This window comes from Euprymna scolopes, chromosome 1 (assembly GCF_053919585.1).
Source record: "Euprymna scolopes isolate OS-2025 chromosome 1, ASM5391958v1, whole genome shotgun sequence".
In the NCBI taxonomy this organism is placed as follows: domain Eukaryota; kingdom Metazoa; phylum Mollusca; class Cephalopoda; order Sepiida; family Sepiolidae; genus Euprymna; species Euprymna scolopes.
Window position 1 is genome coordinate 170,292,287 of NC_136482.1, and position 23,749 is coordinate 170,316,035.

At 34.3% G+C, this 23,749-nt stretch overlaps 1 protein-coding gene across 4 annotated transcripts in view; it reads left to right on the forward strand.

The window, feature by feature from the left end:
• Window positions 1–23,749, forward strand: part of LOC145277237 (cytospin-A-like) — a 307,717-nt gene that overhangs the window by 277,603 nt on the left and 6,365 nt on the right. For all 4 annotated transcript variants that reach the window (XM_080128780.1, XM_080128783.1, XM_080128782.1 and 1 more), the window contains one exon: window positions 15,567–18,487. In XM_080128780.1, coding sequence (XP_079984906.1) covers window positions 15,567–18,487 — 2,921 coding nt within the window. The remainder of the gene's footprint in view (window positions 1–15,566; window positions 18,488–23,749) is intronic.

The following is a 23,749-nucleotide window of genomic DNA, read 5'->3' on the forward strand; positions in this document are numbered from 1 at the left end:
TTTTTTTGCTGTAAACCATCTGCTAGTTGACCAGTTGTGTACAAATCCCAAGAGCGATAGGAACCTTCTATCATGTCTGAAGGTGACACAATGTTTAACGAGAAAGAGTGGCGATACGAAGTTGTACAACTCCTGCACTCTACTGACAACAGGACCATTGTCAGCACCCTCAAAATGCATTACTGGTTTGCCATGGATAACAGGGACATGCCCAGGGTGATGAAAACAGTTTCTGGCCACGGTTATAATCTTTGGTGGGTTTTAAGTGAGGGCCACATTATGCCACTTCACATCTTCGAAGTCGGGCTGAAAGTCAACACCAAAGTGTACCTGGATGTGCTGAAAAGTGTGGTGATCCTCTGGTGCAATCAGGTGGCCACTGGCTGAACCTGGGCATGGCAATAGGACTCGGTGCCGTCCCAAAAGTTCAAAGAGACCCTGGCTTGACTTCAGAAGGAATGCTACGACTTTGTACCCTTCTCTCACTGCCCCTCCTCACATGAACACAGACTACGTTTGATCATATGTCAAGAACATCACCAACATGACCTCTCATAACACCGAAGCCAGCCTGATTGCCACTATTTGCCAAGCTCTCGCTGGAGCTTGTGGAAAAGGCATGCTCCCAGTTCTGTATCCATTTCAAGACAATAATTGAGGCTGAAGGCGGCTACATCGAATAGATGTCAGCTCTACTACATAATCAAGTTAGCTGAATTGATGTTTTCAATAAGTTTAGTTTTTTTTCTTTCGTAGAACTGTGGAACTCTCTTCCTTTTGCCTGCTTTCCAGCTGACTACAATATGGTTGTCTTCAAGTCCAACGTAAACAAGTTCTTGATGAGCTGTTCCCCTTAAATAATCCAATTTACCAAATTTCCACTACTAACAATTATGACATTGTCCCATTGACCACGGTACGCTTATTAACCCTTATCCTCGAGTGGCCCCCGGGCCTTGATAAATGGTGACTCCTTTGTAAAAAAAAAAAAAAAAAAAAACTTTTGTTTAGAGGGACAATTCTGTCATCCCACCCTGTACATTTGCTGTTTTTATTTAAACTCATGTCTGTGACTAACTTTTATAAGTGTGTGTGTATGTATATATATATATATATATATATATATATGTTAATGGGACCCAGTTTACTTACCCAGGTAATAGGCCATATTATTAATACAACAGTGTAAAAAGTAGGTTTAAAGCATATAACGTCTTCATACGCATAATGCTTTGTCAGTTTAATGGCCTAAGTGGAAATGCATTGAAGAAATCGATTGTATATTTAATTTGATGACCAATAAATTTCAGTTTGGATGATTTAAAAAATTAATAAAACAAAGATTGAAATCAGTTAACATAAAATGTGGTAATCTATATATATGTGTGTGTGTGTGTGTGTGTGTGTATTCAGCTAGATCCCGATTTCGAATCTCGCTAGATTCAGCCACTCTGATAAGTGGTAGATGACGAAACACGTGTCAGTGGATAATTATATTTTAAAAACAATATATATGCTGCTCCCCATGTGGGGGTACCAAGTTGGTTAAAGGGAAAATTATTCCCAACTTGCATTTAGGTAAAAATGCACTTTCGTAAATATTTGAATTCATTCAAAAACGTATCGCAAAAACAAGTAACATATATATATATATGAGTTAAGTTTTGTCCACCTATTCAGTTACTAGATTAACATTTACTTGTTTCATTCTATGGTACAACATAAGATTTTAAAATACCGTATATATAGTAATCTGCAAATACTCCAAAAGTTTTAGATATTTTTAATTTGCATATCTATATTTTAAATAGTTTTTAATAATTAATATTCTGTAACATATTTTTCACTTGCATTTGAATATTTTCATCTAGTTTCGTTGATAGTAAAACGTCTTATGTCACTGAGATGCTGAGAACAGATACTACACTTGGATCTTAGCCAAAAGGTCAAAGAACCATCACTCGCTTTTTGGGGGAGGTGAATTTTCCCAGATGTTACCTCCTAGTTTGGGAATAATGTAATAGATTTTAATTTGTCATGGTATATTTCTCCCAGGTATTACCTTCTCTTGGGGAAAGGGACGGTGTAGTATGTTTGTTCCCCATGATATCATCCTTTCCTCAGGATTACCTTTTTTTTTTTTTCTTGTGTTATATCTGTTGTTGGGATATCAAGCATTAACTTTTTTTAAGGGCGGGGGTCAGTAGTTTTCATTTATGATACCATCTTTTCAATTACCTTTGGAGATCAATGTAGTACCTGTTCATTCCCCATGCTACCATCTTCTTGAGCTCTTAAGAATTTGTGACTGGAGGAAGCATATATTTGCTAGTTATATCTATAAATGTGATGATTGTGTGTGTGTGTGTGCGTGTGAGGACAGTTCTGAACCTACTCAATGAATTTTTCATCTACACTTGAAATTTGGTATATAGGGTATTCAGACATGTGGAAAAATTTTTGATCAGTTTTCATCTGGATAAAAAGGGCTGCTAAGGGGGTCAAATTGAAAAATTGGTATGTAGAGGCAAGGGTCATCAGATTTTAACCTGTTTTTCAACTTTCACGAATGCACATGTGTGAATGGCTCACATGAGAGATCCCTTATGTAAAAAAAAAAATAAGTAAGTTTGAAAACACTTTAAGAATGTGTCAAGTTGGTCTAATGGTTATTGTACTTGATTCACTGTTTAGAGGTTTGGGTTTCGATCTCAGCTTGACTATTTTTTTTTTTATTTTTTATCATACTTACAAGCAGTGAACTGTTTAGAAAAACATAATACTAATATGCACATGTCTCAGTTTCTTTTTGTGTGTGTGCGCGCATATTTTTTTTTCTTCTATGGAATTTAATGTTACATTTAATCCCTACGGTATTTCGGTTTATAATAAGAATTCTGCATTAAATAAAATCTAATTATGCATATTTTATGACCGGGCAATGTTTGGCGGCCTGCTAGTATATAAATAAATGTATAACAACAACGAAACTGCTTATGTCTTTTCAATAAACTGGAAAAATAATGGACACATTTCAGAACAAACTTATATTGGACGTTTTATGAAAATTCTTCTCTTCCCTGCAACCTCTTTTCCACAGAAGAGACGTTGCAAGCCTGTCTCTGCGTTATCCTTATTTTCATAGCAAGTGCTCGTCTGAGCTCCCATCTATGGTCCCCCTTGGTCTGACTTTCACTAAAAACACTTCTAGCTGAAACCACTATCAATAATTTCCCCCACTCTTTATCTGTACCTAAACCTAAACATAGATTCCATGAACAAAGCTTCTTTCTTAGAAGTGCACGCCTGTGGAACTCTGTTCCGTTTGCCTGCTTTCCAACTGAATGCAGTATGGTCATCTTCAAGTCCAAGGTGAACAAATTCTTAATGAGCCATCCCTTTAAGTAATCCAATTTACCAAATTTCCACTACTGATTACTACGACATGTTTCCTTTGACCACCGCACACTTATTAACCCTTATCCTCAAGTGGCCTCTGGGCCTTGATAAGTGATGACTCCTTTGTAATAAAAATAAATGACCTTGAGTTTTTTTTTTATTTGTATTTATAGTCAAAAATGTAATTTGGTTGTTTTGTGTATATATATATATATATATATATATATTAGCTGTAGTGATTAATTGGTAAGTGTATAATGTAAACTAGAAAATGGAGTTGTATGTTTTTTATGGTGTAAAGGGTTGCAGTAAGAGTAAATTGCTCAACCGGAGATACTTTTCACTGTTGATGACACCATTTTGACAGCATCAGATTGTTAATCATGCATTTTTCTGTGATGTTTCCTTTTCATCATCAAATCTTGAATCTTTCAATTCCTTTCTAACCTTTCCTACTATCTACCTGAGGAAGTCTGTAATCTCATTTGTCCTTCTGGCATGGAGAACTCTATCTCTTAAAATGTCCATAATCAATTATTTTGCAAAAAAAAAAAAGAAAGAAAAAGTTATTCCCCATTTTCACGAAAACCAGAGGGATAACAAAACTAAACAAAATATGAATAAAATTAGCAATTGAATATTGCAAACAAATATCGTCCGTACCTTGTGTGTGTATAATGTATCTCTCCTGTCAAGTGTTTGGGGGAAGAGAGAACAAATATAGCAAGTAAGACAACCCCCTCTCATTGTCTGAAATGAATTTTGAAAAAAAAAGAATTCTTTCACTTTATTTCCATGAGATTTTTTTTTCCTTTCTATATCGATTGATTCAAGTGTTTTCCTTTTTTTCTCTTTGAGACATTAGTAGTGCGAACACTGGTGAAGCTTTTTTTGCTTTTTGTTGAAGGAGGGTGTACACTTACCTATATAATGTTGACGTTTTAATCTAGAGAAATACTGATGCGTGACAAAACTTATTTTAGATCACATAATCCTCCACACGTTTTGTTTACCTTTTACTCTTTTAACCATGGCTTCACTTGTCAAACAAGTCAACATTAAAAAAAAAATGCCCCCCCCCCCATACTTCAAAAGTTCTTTCTCACTGCTGCCACCATTTCTCTTTTATCATCTTGTTTTTATCCAAACATAATAATCCCAATGCATCCTGTCACAGCTTTAGTATAAATATTTTGTCATTTTTTTTTCCTTGTGACAATCTGTCAAAATGTTTTATCTTTTGTCTCTCGTTTGACTTGGTAAGGATGTTTGCTTTAAACTGTCACAATAAAAAAAAATGTTTAAATGCTGTAATTGAAGCAAACTCATTTTGTATGAGTTTATACATAAACTAGTCGATTTTTTTTAATTTTTTTTTTTTTTACTAGTATGCTGATGCAATTTAACAAAACAAAAATGACTTATTCCATGGCTTTTTTTTTTTGCATAATTCAGTACAATACTTGTCTTAAGTGTTTTTTATCTTAGTAATTTAAGAACAAAAGCAATACAAGAGGTTGATGTAATTTTTTTTTTAAGTATTTAAATTTAAGTTCTGAATTTTTTAGATTGTTTATATTAGTTTTGTATTGATCGCACTATTGTTCTCATCGAGTGTTATTTGTGCAACGTTTCAGCTGGATTGGCCTTCGACTGTCCTCAGGTATGCTGTTTGGAAAAGGAAAAAGTTATTGGCTCTGGAGATGTTTTTGTATTCTTTGAGTTAGTCTCTATTTTATGGTTATGTTTTTGTACTTGTGAAAAAATTGGTTGATAAAGAGGAGGTAACTCTAATAAAGATCGACATAAGATTATCTCCCTTCCATTGCCAAAATTTAAAAGGTATGCAATGTTTTTCAACCAATTTTTTCACAAATATGAAACCATAACCAGAAAATAGACTCAAATAATACGAAAATATTTACAGAGCCAGTAACTTTTTTCTTTTCCAAACAACAACCAACATGCGGAGGATGGACGACGGCCAATTTGACCGAAACATTGCACAAATAACACAAGATGAGAACAATAGTCTGATCAATACAAGTAATATTTAAACTATCTAATATTTAAAGTAGTTTTCTCTTCATACTTTTGTGATCAATAGCTTTTTTACTATACACAACATAAAAATCTTTCATCAAATGTCAGATATTGGTCTGCATTAAAACAAATTTTATTTTCAATCAATTTTATTGATCTTAGTATTTTGTCACGGTCAAGATTTTTGTAGTTGTAAATAAAAGCAGGATTGAATGTAAAATTGATAATCTTACTCTATAATTCAAAAAAAAAATGGAGAAAAGTTTTATTTTTATTAATCTTATGATTGAATGTTTTAAGTACTAAATATAAAACGTCAATTGTAACAGTTTTTATTTTATATATAAAAATGTATATTGAGTTATGCAAACTCGTATATACTTTTCTATAGATAAAAAAACACATCAAAATGTGACGACCTAGTATAGAATTTAGTGTTAATTTCAAGTACATAAAATTAATAATAGCTGAAATATCTATTCAGCTAATTTAAATATATGCATGTGAAATAATTAATTTTTATGCAAGGGAAGATATTTTAAAAATTAAACGAATTTCAGCTTTTCTGTTTTGTTAAGCATGCGTGTTGCTTGTGTCTATACAACCACTCTAATATGTAAGTCTTTAGTAGAGAAGATGGTTTCTTGAATTCGACTAGTTTTTGATCTAAGTAAATATAACATGTTTCTTTTGACACGACCCTCCCTTTCACCACATGAACAATGTTATAACATTAAACCAAGCTTTCATTTGACTCCTCCTATTTGTCATTTTTGGGTGGTGGGATATTTGTTTGTGTGTGTGTTATATAAGTATCTTGATTTCAGTATGATTTATGGTCCTGACGAGTGCACATGGTAGCAACAAACATAAATTGTCTTGTGTAAACCACTTTAAATATTTACATAAAATGTGTGCATATATATATATCCCATTATTTAAATAATTAACAATTTTCTTGGATATGCATGGGTCTGTTCCTTTGATGTCTAACCGACTTCATATGAGCATTCTTGACTTTTTGGGAAATTCTTTTCTCTGCAACTTTTGCCCATTTCTTTTAGCTTTTTTTTTTTTTTTTTTTTTTGACACCTGAAGATGATACGATGAAGAATTGAAAACGTTTGTGATAGATATAGAACATTAATTATTTTGTGATGTGATGTAAAAAGATCATTAGAAAAATAAGACATAATCAAGCAGTGGAATTCTTTAACAATGTTTGTATAAATGAAAGAACGCGGCCTAAATACATAGTCATCCAAAGAAGATTTTTTCCCCCTTCAAAGTCATTGATATGACTAGACACCACAAAAACATCAACCTTGTGTAATTTTTAAACACTATCGATACCTTAGATATAACAATGAATATACAACGGTTGTCATATTATTGAAAATGATTAAACTGAGTGATTTGAAAATGTATGAAATAATTTCTATTTTAGAAACTGAAGTCAAATTATTTGATAATTTAACTTTATGATTAGTTCATGGGAGACAAAAAAACAAATGGCATATAAAATCAGTAGTAGGTTTTTTGATAAAACAGGCACATTCGAAATAAATGTTTCTGTTATGAGCACAATTAAACCATAATACTTGACTTTTGCATTTTATACTTTAATTCAAGCCATTAGATAAAAATAAGTTTATAAAATCATTAGTAGGTTCTCTACAGCGCAATGTCGACTACAATGTTTTGTGGTCTGTCACTGCAGATTAATTAAATGATTAAAAAAAATGAACGATTTTATTAGTTTTGATGACAATAAAAGTATTGGAATTGTCAAACAGTTATTAATCCTCATTCAATTTCAGACAATGTAGAGTCTTCTTGGTAGTAGTTTAATAATTTGATTCAATAAAAACATTTATTGAACAAATGATAGAGTAATAATTAAATTTAATTTTCTAAATCTTATGAAAAAATTATTTGATAAAAATTTTTTTAAGTATTCATAGCATTTAAAGAAGTCTGATCAATTTTATTGCAAAACAGATTTTTTTTAAATAAAATTTTGTTTCTCAAAATGTAAATATTAAAATGAAATTAAGAAATGAAGATTGTGTAGAAATGAGCCAAAACTAGAAGTTAAGTGTTAAAAAAAAACATTCCCGGGAAACACCAGGAAGGTTAAGTTAACTTTATAACATCAAGGAAAGTTTTGTTCCTGTTTTCTGTGAATACTTAGAAAAAAAATTAAACATTTTTGTTTCTTTTTTTTTTTTTAATAATAGTTATTTTCTGATAAAAAAAACTTTATGGATTTGAGATGTTGAAATTGTGCGTTTAGAAACATTCTTGACGAGCAATTCTTCAAATCCTTATGTCCTGTCGGTGAAGCATCAGAATATGCTAACTGCCTCGCCTTGCAAAGGGTAAAAGTTCCTCAATGGGGCCACCTGTTAGCCGTGGGTGGCGACCTCATGATGCATTGGGGTGGAATCCTGGTGATTGAGGATATTGGAGGTCAAGGTTAACTTCCAACACTCCACTTCACTACCTAGGCTAGATGGGCAATCGGAGAAGCCCAATCTAATTAATCAGCTGGTGAGGTGAAGCCCTAATGTCTACTACCAAAAAAATTTACCTAGAGTACAAAGATCAGCGTACAATTTTGGATAAAAGAGCGTAAGCTAAACTTATTTCCATCTTAGGAAAGATGAAAGATAAACAAAATCCTAACAAAAGTAGGCGTTAGGAGGTGCTGGCTGAGGAACAGTCGACAAGTGAAGATCATTAACTCAAACCTGGCTGAAAACAAATTTGTCCACATAGATTTTAGGGTGTGCATTGAATATTTGTGACAGATGTTTGGAGAGACTCGCATAGTCTTTGTGTAACTCTGACTTGTCAAGCTGATTGGATTTCCTCCTTGACAGATCCCAATCCCAGGCTCTGTGATGGGTGGAGAGCGCAGGCAATGAAAATTAAAATAAAAACTGTGTATAAACACAAACAAAAAACCCAAAAGATCTGATTCAGAAAATGAAATAGAAACAGCCACAGACTTTCCTAGATTTTATGTAATAAAATCTTTCAGAGAGAAACAAATGTCTAAACAATGTCCTTTTCTAATAGACAAAAAGAAACTATCAAAGTATATAAAATCTAAAAATGTAAAGAAAATGAAAAATGTAAATTTACTAATCGAAATAGAAACAAAAACACAAAGTAATAAAATTTGTGAAAATGAAAACATTCCATGACATGTCAAAGTTACTGCTCATAATAAACTCAATCAGTCCAAAGGAATAGTAAGAAGTACAGAGTTATCTCTCACCACGCCTAAAGAAGTGCTAAACGAAATGAAAAACAAGGAACTATAGAATCTTAAATAATTTTTATAAAGAAAACAAACGAAAGAATTCCAACAAATACATCTTCACTTTTAATACACTCCAAACACCACAGAAAATTAAAATTGGAAATATACATCCCAGCGTCTCTAAGATATTTTAGATGCCAAAAATTTGGGCATCATAAAGATATATGCAGAGGATTAACCACTTGTGCAAAATGTGTTCAAAAGATGCAAATCATAAAGAGGAAGAATGTCAAGAAAACAAATGTGTAAACTGCCAAGGAAACCACCCAGCCTCTAAATTCTGTGAACGCTAGATGAAAGAAAAAGAAATAAGCATAAAACAAAAGAAACATTCCATTCTCAGAAGCAAAAAGGATGGTTGAAGGATATATGAAGAATTAATCCTATGTGAAAGTGACAAAGAAAACGAACCTAAATAATTCACATTAAAATGTACTAATAGAAAAGTTAATACATTTAGACTAAATTGAATGAACAAATTAAAAAAAAAAAAAAGGATCCAGAAAACTGAAAAGGCTAAACCAAAGGAAAAAAAAAAAAAAAAAAAAAAACATTTAACTTCATCTCAAACCTCTCCTCAAAAAAACAAATACGTTGGAGACCAAAATTACCAAAAACCTAAATTTCAATAAATCAAATCTACAAATTATGAACTCAAAACTTCACCAAAAAAAAAGACAAACAACCCAGCAAAAAAGAGAATCCCCAACAAAAAAACAAAACAAAACAAATTAAACACCTGAAGAGATGGAAATAGTTAACCCAATCAAACAAATAGCGGAAACATCTAAAACTGAAAAATACTACCCAACTCTTGGAAAAGTAAAAAAAGAAACAAAATAGAAATAAAAAGAAGAGGGGTCAAACTCCAACGGAGGTTGTAGAAACAGAAGAGGGGATCAAACTCCAATGGGGGTTGTGGAAATAAATGCATCAACGGGAATGCTGATAACGCTGTGATAATGGTAGAAATCACCCTAAATTCTCAACCCAAAACTGAAGAGCCATTGCTCAAAACAACAAAGTATTATAAGAAGGCTAACTGGGTTCCTGCTTTCCCAACTGTACTGACATGCAGAAGTTAAAATGTAATGTGAACAGACATCTTGATGCTCAACTCCTTACATAGTATCCCTGCAACTTATGTCCCCAATAGTAGCCCCTACATCAAAGTGGCACTGTCTTGTTTGGGGTGAAAATGGAATAAATAAACAATATAATTAAGAAAGGAAAAAAATGCACCTACTCAAGTAATCATCAAACTTCACTAAAACAAATTAAAGATATTGCATAAAAAGGAGTGTAAACATAAATCAAAAAGCACTAACCTCTTGAAAAAATGTAAACTAAAGGAAAAATCCTTATGGCAAACCATTAGATAATCCAATGGAATTGCTGCGGCCTAAAGACTAACTACAATGAATTACAGTTACGAAAAGATGAACTAAACCCGTCTATAATGTCTCCAAAAAATATTAAAGAAAACAAAAAACAAAAAAAAACTAATAAAAAAAAAAAACTTCGAATGTTATGATTTCATACATGAAGCTGGACAAAAAGCTTCAGGTGGAACATCTATATTAGTTAAGAAAATCACCCCCCCCCCTAGAAAAATCAACATTAACACAAACCTACAAGCAGTAGCAACATCAGAAACACTTCATAAAACCATTACGTTTGGCATTTACTTTTACCAGGATAAAATAAAAGAAATAAACAAGCTAATTGAACAATTTCGTAAATCACTAATTCTAACAGGAGACTTCAACAGCCACAACATAATGAAAAGGGGGGAAAATAAACAGACAAAAAAAGGGAGAAATTATGGAAAAAATCATAAACAACAATAATCTATACTTCCTCCACTCAAAATCCCAAAACACCCCCTGCATCGTACTCAGCTATTGACCTGATGGTATGTAACCCCCTCTACTCTCCTTAACTTCACTTGGAGAGTTTATGAAGATACAGATGGGAGTGATCATTTCTTTATAATTGAGTTTCCAATCTCTGGAAGAAGAGATTAAAAGATTTAAAAAAAAAAAAACTGTGGAGAATTAAAAATTTATGCTCTAAACACCTCACTCTGAATGAAAATATTCAAACAGCCGAAGATTTCTCTAACAAACTAATTACAATAGCAGAAAAACGTATCCCTTTTAAAGCTACTCCATACAAAAGAAACAAACCATGGTTGAGCAAAGAATGTGAAGAGGCCATTAATCAAGAACATAAAGCACTTAGAAAATTTTCAACAAAATCCACCAAACAAAACCTAATCAACTTCAAATGCTATAAAGCATTAGCTTTAAAACTATTTATGAAGCTAAAACAAACTCTTGGCAAAACTATGTCGACAAATTACACTTCTCAAATGAGAAATCAGTATGGAACATGCTAAGAAGCATCTGGAAAGAAAGAAACAAATCCCATGAAACATCTATTAATAAAGCATACATTAATAAAAAAAAAAAACAAAAAAAAACATATAGCAGACATACTAGCAAAACAATTTGAGAACTCAAATCAATCCAAAATTTCAAAAAATAAAACAAAATGCAAAAAAATAAAAACAAACTAAATTTATCCTCAAACAACTCTGAAGCGTACAACAAATCAACCCTAAAAAATTTTCTAATACCTAAAATAGGTAAAGGAGCATCTAACCCACAAAATTATTGACCCATTGCTTTAACAAGTTGCCTATATAAAACAATGGAGCATATAGAAAAATATAGTAAACAACAGACTAATATGGCTACTTGAAACAAATCAAATCACCAATATTCAAACAGGATTTCGTGGGGAGGGGGGAGGGAATAGACCAAATAACCTGATTAGAAACTCCTTAGAGAAGCTTTCATCAAAAGAACAACATATGAGAGCAATATTTTTCGACATAGAAAAAGCTTATGACACCACTTGGAGATATGGCATCAGAAGAGATCTCCAAGACTTAAGATAAATAATTGATAAATAATGCAAGTCTTCCACGTATGCCCATGTACTAGAAACTTTAAAGTCCGAATAGGAACAACTCTATCAGATACACAAAATCTAACAGAAGGTATTCCACAAGGAAATATCCTGCCGACAACACTATTTTCAATAAAAATAAATTATGTAATAAAAAAACTTAACGCCTGCAAGTGACGGTGCTTTCTGCGTCGATAACTTTGTCAGATACAGATCCTCCCATATTCAAACAATAGAAAGAACCTTACATTTTCCAACCATCGATATCCATGACAAATAACACCCTACCTGAGAATTCTTCCTTCAAACTCCTCCGCTTAACATTCACAGGCAATAGGAACTGGAACAGATACATTGAGGACATTGCAAAGGCTGCTGCAAAGAAGGTGGGTTCCCTCTATTGTGCTAGAAGAGTATCCTATACCTCTGCATGCATTTAGTATTGATGCCACATTTGGGCTGATGCATCTACCACTAGTCTCTTCCTCTTGGATAGGGTCCAAAAAAGTCTTCAATCTAATAGGTACCATTTTGTCAACTAAGCTCCAACCCTTGTCCCATTGTTGCAATGTTGCATCTCTGTGCCTGTTTTACAAGTATTTTGATAGAATGTACTCTGATGAACTCATAATTGTGCTCCCTCAATGTACATATCTCCGATAAACCCACTTAGCAACAAAATCACACCCCTTCACTGTTGAGGTCTCCAAATGTCAGTAAGCTTTGTATTCTAACAGTTTCTTCCCTCGAACAGTTAGACTTTGGAATTCCCTTCCTGCTACCTGTTTCTTTGACTATATTGATATGCAGAAGTTTAAATGTAACATAAACCAACATCTTATTAATCTTTCCTAGACATAGTCCCAAATAGTAGCTCCTTACATCCAGGTTGTGATGTGCCTTGGAGGTGAACACGAGTAAAAAAAAAAAAAAAAAAAAAAAAAAAATTAAATAAAATAACTGGGCTATAAACAATGGCTTCAGTTTCTTAAATACCAAAACTCAGTGCATTGATTTCTCTAAGAAAAATGCATAATGATCCAACCCTTACACTAGACAGAAACATATATCAGTGGTCAAGTCCTATTTGATAAGAAATTAAATTTCATATTCTACAAAAAAGCAACAAAACCCCTTTAACTCCCTTGAATGGTCACTCATATGAAGTAGGGAGCTGATCAACAAACTCTTCATAGAATATATAAATATCGTATTAGATCCCAATTAGACTATGCCAGCTTTATGTATAGATCAGCCAGAAAGTCATATCTAAACAAAATTAGACCCAATTCACCATGAAAGCTTAAGACAAATTTTAGGAGCTTTCAGAATATTTCCAATTAATAGCTTATTCATAGAAGCAAATGATGAAACTCCACCACGATTACGAACAGGAATACTAGTACTAAAATACTCTATAAAAATTAAATCCACCCCCTCTAACACGGCTTACGAAAACATTTTCAACCCAAAATATAAAGAGCTATTCGAAAGTAAAAAAAAAACAAAAAACAATAAAACCAAGAATGCAATCTACACTTAAAGAAATGTAAAGCTTCATTTCAAATGTACACAGCCATATAATCACAAATATCTCACTATGGATAATTAAAAACCAAATGTAAATTTTGGTTTAAAAGAATTTCTCAAAGCAGAAACCCACATAAGCATCTATCAAGATGAAATTCATAACATCCTCTTACAATATCCAAAATACCACCTTATATACACAAATGCATCCAAAGACAATGAAAAGACATAAAAATCTTTAAAAAAAAATTTAAAAAAAAAAAAAAAAAAAAAATGCTTTACCAACAGAAAGCTCAATCTTCACAGCAGAAGCCTATGTAATAAAACTTACACTTGACATTATCCTAAACAGCAATTACCTCATCTTAAAACTTCTATACAAACTATGTCCAACAATGCTGGCCTTCTAGCCACATCAAAGAAAAAGGCAATGAAAGAGTTGACAAAGCAGCCAAATCTGCTCCCAAATTAACCCCCAAAAATCTCAAAATTTCATATACAGATCTGAAACCAAAAATAAATTTCTCCAAAATAAATGGCCACAAAATTGGAACAACACTCAAAACAAATTATTTCAACTAAAACCCACGATAGATAAATATATCCCTGCCCTCTCAAAATCCAGGAAAGAACAAGTTATCCTATCTAGGCCCCACATGGGGCACACAAATCTCACACTCCTTTATATTGAGCAAAGAATTACAACCAAAATGTGGCGCATGCTAAACGTCTATCACAATCGAACGCATCATTATGAAATGTGAAACACTAAAGAACCTCAGAAAGTTTTTCTTCAAAAGTGATATGAAAAATTTATTTGAATATATTATTATAGAAAATATCTTTAAATTCCTAAAACAGCTAAAAAAAAAAAAAAAAATATATCGGATCTGAATCAAGAAAAATAATCTCAAGAAAAAACATAACTGACCTTAAATAACACCAAGGTTGATAGACCCCCCCCCCCCAAGAAGAGCAAAATATTCTTCCCATACGTTCTCTTGTTCTCAGTATTAATGCTGGAGTCCCTCAGGGATCTATCTTGGGCTCAACTCTCTACATTAATCATCTTCCAAATCACATCCTTACATCATTCGTAGACCTTTATGCTGACAACACTACAATCTATGGTAGCACATCAAAGACCGTAAACGACCAAGTTCTCTCTCTTCTGATCTTGAGCATGTGGTAGAATGGGAAAAGAGGTGGCTGGTTACTTTTAATGCATCTAAAACCTATATTCTATCTCTATATAATCTTCGCTCTGATGCCAATCTGGCATCAATTCAAATGAATGGCTCTCGTCTTGAGGAGGTTTCATGTTTTGACAAGCTTCTGGGCTTGACCTTTACTCCTAACCTAAAATGGAACATGTATATCAAATCCATTGCCAAGTTTGCTGGAAAAATGGTGAGAACCTTCTACCGCTCCAGTAGATATCTCAATCTTGATGCAATTCTCTACCTATATAAAAGCAGCTTATCTTGTCTTGACAGTTCAAAGACTTCGTAGCTAAGTGCGGGATACCCAACTTCTTTCCCATTGAAGAGACGTCGCAAGCATGTCTCTACTTTATCGTTATTTTCATGGCAAGTGCTCATCTGAGCTTCAATCTATGGTCCTCCTTCACCAAACTTTCATGAAAAACACTCGTCTGGCTGAAACCACTATCAATAATTTCCCACACTCCTTGTCTGTGCCTAGACCTAAACGTAGATTCCACAAACAAAGCTGCTTTCTTAGAACTGCACGTCTGTGGAAATCTCTTCCGATTGCATATTTTCCAGCTGACTACAATCTGATTGGCTTCAAGTCCAACGTAAACAAGTTCTTGATGAACTGTACCCCTAAGTAATCCAATTTACAAAATTTCCACTACTTATGTTTACTACGCTATAATCGCATTGACCCATTAACCCTTATCTTCAAGTGGCCTTTGGGTCTTGATAAGTGGTGATTCCTATGTGTAAAAAAAGAATGAATAAATAAATAAAAAATAGTGAATTGAGATGTTGGAGTTAGTTTTAATTATTTGTAAATAAATTGTTTTATTTCAAGTTTTCAACAAACATTTTCAAACTTTCAGTGAAAAATGGAGATCGAGTTTTGAGACCTGAAATAAAATTCAGTTGTCAAATTTGAATAGGAGTCTGAAAATATAGCAGGCTTCCTGCTCTATCACTGTAAATGTAAAAAAATATTTTGGATACTTTTATTGTTTTGCATTATAAACCTCAGTCATTATTGTGAGAGTTTTCTAAAATTTTTTTTTTTTTTTCTATTGCAGAAAGTTGGCCAGAGATTGGTTACCATGAAGAAGCAGGAGAAAAATGTCGGACAATCACGGTCTGTCACCTCTGCAGCCGATACTGTGGGTCCAATGCGATCGAAATCTGAAAATTCTGGCCTCAGTACCATTTCAACTTCGACAGCAAGCAAGAAGCCAATGGGGGCTCCACTTGGGAAGCAGTATCTCAGTAAAAGTCATGAAAATCTCACCGTGCATCAGAAGAAGAAGCTCTCTCTACTGCCAGATCGATCCAAGTTGAATAATACTAATACGGCTGCGACCGCAACTACCAATAATACTATTACTGCAACTAGTACTACTACTACTACTACTACTAGCACCACCACCACCACCAGTACAAAGACGGATTCTATAAAAACTAGTAACAAAGAAAATGTTCTTAAGGAAAAAGAAAAAAATGTTGTCTTTGCAAAACCATCAAAAGTTTTAAAAAGTTCTACGACCAGCACCATCCGGAAAGCGTCAAGCACCCAGAATTTAGACAAAAGCAGTGCTGCCAATAAAAATGCGTCGCATGGAACGAAGATTCAATCCATGAAAAGAGCTCACAGCTCGCAGAGTGTAACCAAAGACAAATCATTACGGAAGAGGACGTCGGCACCAGCTGATGTCATGGCCTACAACGCTGAATTACTCGCTAATTTTGAGCGGGAGAAAAAAATTCAAGAAGGTCGGATCTCTGAACTGATCCGTATCACAGAAGGACGAAAAGCCGAAATTGAAAAGTTAAAATATGAAATAAAGAACCTAAAGGAACAGATTCCTCCCTGTGATCTGAAGGAGGAATTTGAACTTTTACGACGTCAGAACAAATCCCTCCAAGACCGACTGAAGGAACTGGGGATTCCGATGGAGCAAATTACAGACTCTGAAAAACTGCTTAAAGAAGCTTCGGTTCAGATCTCATCGCTGAAAACTGAAAGCTTGAATGACCTTAATATACCATCAAGTCTAAGCTGTGATAGCCTATCAAATCTCGAATCTCTACGAGATCCTCTGATGCACCATGCCCTTGATTGTTCAGCTTCTGTGTCCGCTTCTGAACCTGGACTTACGCTGGCTGATTTGTGCCGAACACCTGAGCACCCTTCAGAATTGTCACTTGATAATGTCCCTTGGGATAAGCAGAGTAACAAAAGCAGCGATGCCATGAGCGAGGTTTCTGTCGCCTGCCTTACAGAACGCATTTTGCAGATGGAAGAAACGCATTACAGCACCAATGAGGAATTACAGGCAACCCTGCAAGAACTCGGTGATCTACAAGACATGGTCAACGAGCTTACGGAAGAAAACGAAAAGCTCGCAGATGAGCGAGGGGTCCTTCTTGAATCTTTATGTACACAAACAGAGAAGCTCGAACACTGCCGGACGCAGCTGGAGCATTTGAAATCACTTCTCATCAGCGGTAGCCATGTGAATAGCTCCGAGCGAGAGACGCAGTTGATCGACCTTTTAAAAGGGGCTTCGATTGAACGCGAGGAGATGTTGCGTAAACAGGACGAGTATGGTCACGAGCTGCAGATGGCAGTGAATGAGAACAGGGAGGTTCAAGATATTGCCGATGCTCTGCGCGATCGGATTCATCTTTTGCAAGCTGAGATTGACACTTTGACAGAAGATAAGAAATCTACTGAGAAGTATGTGTCCGAGTTAAAGCAGACGGTTTCAAATGACCAAATCGAGATAAATCGTTACAAGACTATGCTGGAAAATGAAAAGTCTAAGGTGCAAGAGCTGGAGCAATACCAGCAAGCACACAACAAGTCGGACCTGGAGGAATTGTTGCACACGACGCGCCAGGAAAAAGATAAACTCGAAGCAAAACTCACAGATATCCAGGAGTCGAAAGCACTTGGCGAATGTGAAATTGAAAAGTTGCGGGATATCTTGGTCTTGAAGGATGAAGAATTAAAAGGTCTAAAAAATAATTCTAAAACTAAGATTTCCGAACTAGAAAATAAAATGGTAGAGCTTCAGATGGAGCGCGGAAATATCCAACAGGAAAAAGAACACTTACGGGACAACATTGACCAGCTAGAACAGGATTGCGATCGTTACCATGACGATGTGAAAAAAAGCAACACTAAGATCCAGGAACTCCAGCAAGAAATTAAAGAGATGAATCGTCAGAGAGTGTTCTTGGAAAGTGAACTAAATGAGGCGCATCACAAACACGAAGAGGAATCCGAAGAATGGAAGCAGTTCCAGAAAGACCTCCAAGTGGCGGTCGTAATCGCTAACGAGTTTCGAACGGAAACCCAGGAAGATATGGAGAGGCTGACGTCTGAAAATGCTGCGTTAAAAGAGAAGGTAAAATCACTGCAGTCCCAACTGGGCAAAGCTAACGATGAACAAGATCGGTTGAAATTGCGGACATGGGACGAACGGTCATCAAAGCCAATCTTGTCATCAGCGGAACTCAAAGGGAAAATGATCAACACTGTTGACAGAGAACTTGTCGCGCTTCGTGAGGGTCGTAGAATGGACAGCAAAAACCAAACGATGTCTGTAAAAAATTTAATTCGTTCAATTGAAGATCAAGTTAAAAGTGGGGGATCTTCAATTCATTCGAGTGAGGGCAGTTCACGACGCAGTTCCTTAGAAGGCCCCTTATCTCCGGTTATTGATGCCCCTGATGGCAATGTGTCTCCCACGCCGAGTGATAACACTGCACAAGGGTCATCGGAATTACCGCTGAAATCTGCCCTGAAGAGACCTGCAGTGGAAAAGTTATCTCCACTGCAACCGCTTGGCACAACATTTGAGAAAAACAAAGACTTTAAACCCACTCCCCAGGGGACCAATAGAAACGAGGCAGAGATTTCATCAAAAGTTTCCCCCTCAATCTCTTCCATTTTATCTAATAGAAGTAACAGTCGACGTAACAGTGGTGTTTGGTAAGAATCTGTTTTTATTTGTTTTTGTCTTTTATTGTTTCAGGAAAACAAGGTGGCATAATGGATACTGATATAGACTATGGAATCACTTAAGTGGAGTTCTAATCTATTCTATCATTTTGTTATGATGGGAAAAAATATGAAAACCCTTGGGTTGGAGTTTTAAGTTTGATGCGTCTTCTAATTTTATATATAAAGTCTTTTTTCTCTTTTTTTCAACTGTTATTTCACCCCCAGCAATGCACAGTGACACTTGGATATAAGAGGTTACTATTTAAGACCAATTTGGAAAGAATACTATGCAGGGAGTTGAGCAGAAAGATGTCTGTTCACATTACACTTGAACTTCTGCATGTCAGTATAGCCAGGGAAGCAGGGACCTGGAAGGAAATTCCAAAATTTAGCAGTTTGGCGGGAAGAAACTAATGGACTAGAAAAACTTTCTGGCATCTAAGTAGCAATACATATGAAAAAATTTAAATGGCTTAAAATATTTAAATATTGGTATATATAGAAAGCTTGATAAGCTAAGAAAGAATCTTTTTAAATTATGACTATTTATGCCCTGCGTGTTTGGATATTTTCCCCTCTTTAAGACCATATGCGTTTTGTCACATTTTTTGCACTACTTTTTCAGTAAAAATGTTATATCTTTGTTAAAACACAAGACTAAGCAATGAAATTTGCCATATAAGTGTATTTTTGTGCAAGGAATCTGAATATGCTACTGAAAATCTCCAGAAATGAATGGTTTCCAAATAATCTGCTGTAAATGCACATATGCTGCGATTGCTTAAAAATGCCAAGTATTCATTAAAAGAAAAGAAGTTAGAGAATTCAAAGTTTAGTTGTAATGCATTTTATGTGCCAAAAACTGAAATCGAAATCTAGGATTGGTTAAAAATGAATATATTGCAATATTTCTTTGGTATTATTGTAGATTAATACCTTCTGCTACCCCTCCCCCATCTGACCATCTCTCCAAAATATGTGATTCTACCTTTATAGACAGTTGCATGTGAACAACTTGAAAAAACTTTAAAAGATAAACAAAAATTATTTTAGAATTTAATGTAAAATGATTTCCCATTTTGAATCATTCGAGCGTTTTAGAGCAGTTACCCTCCCCCCTTTTTCCTATGATAGATAAATCCTGGGTGTTTTTTTGTTTGTTTGTTTTCTAAAAGGCGATTATGCGTGGTTTTTAAGAGGATCTCTTTTTTTATAACCAGATTTTCAATTTAAAAAAAAAATCGATTTGAAATAAAAATAAACAAAAACAAAACGTCTGTTTACGCCATGTTATCGCTGCTGCTACTATCTACTACAGAAGTCTTGATTCGAATTCATAACGATTTTTTCGGATATTATGTTTTTCAATTGCTATGTACCACTAGAGAAAACACTGTTCAATCATCTTTTTAACGAATAAACATAGTAAAAAGATTGTTTCATTTAATAGTGAGTGTCCGAAGAAAATTTTTCTCAATTTTCAATACTCATCATTTTGAAATCTTTTTTAACACAACAAAAAACGAGTCGTCAAATGAATTTCGGACACTCAAAATTATTAAAAATGACATCTCTTTTGGCTAATTTCCAAATTTCATTAAAAAATTCTTCACAGAAACACAGTATGAATGTTTAGAAATCGGGGGGGGGGGTCGTTACAAAATCTTACCGAAAATGCTGTTTTATGATGTTCACTTTTTTATCACTTTATTTACTTAAAACTCTAAAAATATATAATGTATGTTATTATTTACTAATTCATTTGAAAGTATATTCATTTCTGAACAAAACGATGGTATTTTGAGGACTTAAAGTGCTTTGGTTTTTAAAATATGACTATTTTAGCAGTAACCCCTTGAAATCTGTGATTATCCAAAGCGTTTTAACAGCCATGTGTATTGCTAATCTAAGGATTTCTACAGTGTCAGGTTATTTGGAGCATATTCCATTAAAATACTTGCAAAGGGATGCACATTTTGATGATGGGACAGTTTGGTTGATAAGGCAGGACCTATAAATTGGAGACTCATTTTTGGACCCTATCTACAAGTGCAAGACTAATGGCAGATGACCCAGCCTAGATATAGCAGCAATACTCCATGCATGAGCAAATGGTGATCTTGCAAAGATATAGGATACCTTTAGGTGTGAGCAACTTTCTAGTATGATAGAGAACTCACCTTCCTTGCAGCAACCTTGGCAATGTCCTCAATGGCAGCATTAAATGTTAGTCTCTTTATTTTTTTGTCATTGATAGTTTTCTTCCTACAAAATTAATATTTAATTCTAGTTTATCAGTTTTCTTGTGGATTCCTGCAATGTGTTTAAAAAAAAAATTTGATTCAATTTATTTCATTCCAGAAAGAATGTCTGGGGTGGAATTATTTCAAATAGCTAACATCTTTTAAAAAAAAAAAATGGATGAAACTCTAATAATAATATATATATAATTCGTTTAAGTCAGACAACGCAAAGATTTAAATGATAAATTTTTACCTGGTTTCCACCTTAACATTTTTCTTTAAAATGATGATTTTTAAAGGTTTTTGGGTATACTGAAAACGAATATTGTATTTAAATTTTCTGCGAATAAATAGTTTTCCAGATATTATGCTATTGCTGATGGCGATCTTGGTGTGCGTGCAAAGGCAACCCTGAGAAACTACACGTGAGCGTGTATATGACACGGCAACTGACAAATTAAGTTTCACATTTTTTGGGAAGGGAGGACATTTGCCATCCGTGCAAGGAAAGTTGTATTTCTTTTTATATGGAGGGGGGGGGGGGGTTCTTGCTTTTTTTAAGGATGGGGTGTTGGGGTTCAAATCTCATTTTTGTCCTTGTTTAATTTAATTGGGAGGCGGTGGTCGGTCAAGGAAAACATGAAATATAATGAAATAAGGATGGAACATAAATATAGGATTAAATGTAATTCTGTGAAAAAAAAAAAGGAAAAAATTTAAAAGAAAAGTAATGTTTCTTTAATTTAACATCACCAACTTGAAATTAAACAATGCACTCACTTTTTTCGTTTTCGGATATGCTGAAAACGAATATTGCAGTTAAATTTTGGGACGAATTTGCCATTGGAGGGAAGGGGTTTAATTTCTTGCTTTTTTTTTCTTCTTCAAGGTGGAGATTCACCCCTCCCTATTTTTTGCTCTCATAATTTAAGTTTTTTGTAATGGTGGCCAATGAAGAAAATCAATAAAATAAACTACAATGCAATGAAATATATATTGAACATGAAAATAGGATTGCATGTAATTCTATTAAAAAAGGAAAACAAGTTAAATATGAAATAATTATTTAATTTAACAACAATAAATAGAAAGTAAACAATAGTTGTAGAGGACAGGATGGCCTGCTTATGTTGTAAGGTAGATGAAAGAAGCAAAGGTTGCCTAATGAAGACACGAATTGCACGAATATACGATAACAAATGTAGATTTATTTACAAATCAACATAAGAGTTTGTAGTGAAAGATGAATGAGTAACGTTACTTACGTTTAGGCCTCAATATTCTTTGAGAGTTCGAACGTGGCCTGGCTATTGCCAGAATCAGGAGGTTGTTCCCGTCACATCTGCATTGTCCTGAGGTCCAGCGAAAAAGAAAGAAAGATACAAAATGGGTTACATTGCCCCCTGGTGGAAAGGTGTGGTGTTACCAGAGTTGAAGGGCGATAATCATGTTTACCTTAAGATCCTCCATTTGTATATTGAAAACTCGGTTCCTATAAGTTGCTTTATGAAATAGGGGAGAAAACATGAACAAATATATAATAAATATATATAAAAAAAACAATGTTTTTTCAAATTAACAAATTGAAATTGAATTGAACGGCTATGGGCTTTGCCTATATAATTTTGCCGCTTGACAGAAAAACGTGTAGAGCAGTTTTGATTTAGCTTTTAATAAAGAGGTAATTTGTCTCGCATCTGTCCGTCTCTCTCTCTCTCTCTGTTGCTTTGTTTCTCTCCTTTTTATTGATATCTCTTCGACCTGTTAACCTATTTCCTTACCAGCTTGTTTATTGCACTTTTGCTGGTTTTTGGTCTGACCCATGACTGATTGTCATGGATACAGGTCGCTACAAATCCCGGGATTTCCATTGTTTATTTTCATTTGCCTGGATGTGGCTTAGGTCACCTTTTCCAGGGACCGATCGTTCTTTTGATCGCCTGGAATTTCCATTGTTTATTTTCCTGCTTGCCTGGACACAGTTCGTCCACACCCCTCCTTAACATCCGTTAATTGTGGCCTGTCAGAACAAGCACAAAACTGTGCTTGGAGACTCTATCCCACCAAAAAAAGACAAATTTGACTGAGGATTCTTCCTCGATTATATTTTCGATGAACGATTAAAGTTTCATCGATTTCAACCTCAATCTGTTTGCCTCCGATTTGCAATCAATTTTTGCAGACTTTGGCACAAAAAGACCGTCAGTCAACAGCGGAACGGCTGGAAATACCCAAATTGTGTCTTGTGATCCCAGGTGGTTTAGAAAATGATTCATAAATAGAATTAGCTTCCGATATGTAATTCATGTTTTTTCCAGGATTGTCCCCTTTTGTGTCAGCAATACTGAATGCGCAGTACTTTTATTTTTTGTTTTGGGCTCTACACAATGGTTTGTGCATCGCCAGACGCATATATCTTCCTGATAAGAACACTGTTTTTCACACATGGGACATGTTACACTTTTCGGTAAGATAGCATGACGTCATAGAAAAGTTCTGCTCTTTCCTTCGTTTTCCATAAATTCTGCTATTGCCTTAAAATACTTATTAAGGCAGCTGTCACAAGATTCTATTGTAGTAGTGATGCTTAAATTATGAGAATTAAATAATGGAAAAACAAATTATTGATATGTCGTTTGATTTGATTCTCGCAATTTCGTTGGCATGCGTTTCTCATGTGCGTCAAAACTCAACGCATGCTTGTGTGGAATTTCTCTTCATTCAGGTGAAAAAGTCTGCGCACACAGACATGATCGCCAGTGAAAGAATAAGGGATTACATTGCTTAATAGCCACAAAATTACTTGTCTGTGCAAAATTTAAATGCAACATTCGTTTTCGGCATACCAGAAATTCTATAAGTCGTCATTATAAAAGTGAGTGCATTGTTTAATTTCAATTTTCAATTTGTTAATGTTGTTAGATTAAAGAAACATTACTTTTCTTTTAAATTTTTCCCCCTTTTTTTTCATAGAATTACATTTAATCTTATATCTATGGTCTATCCT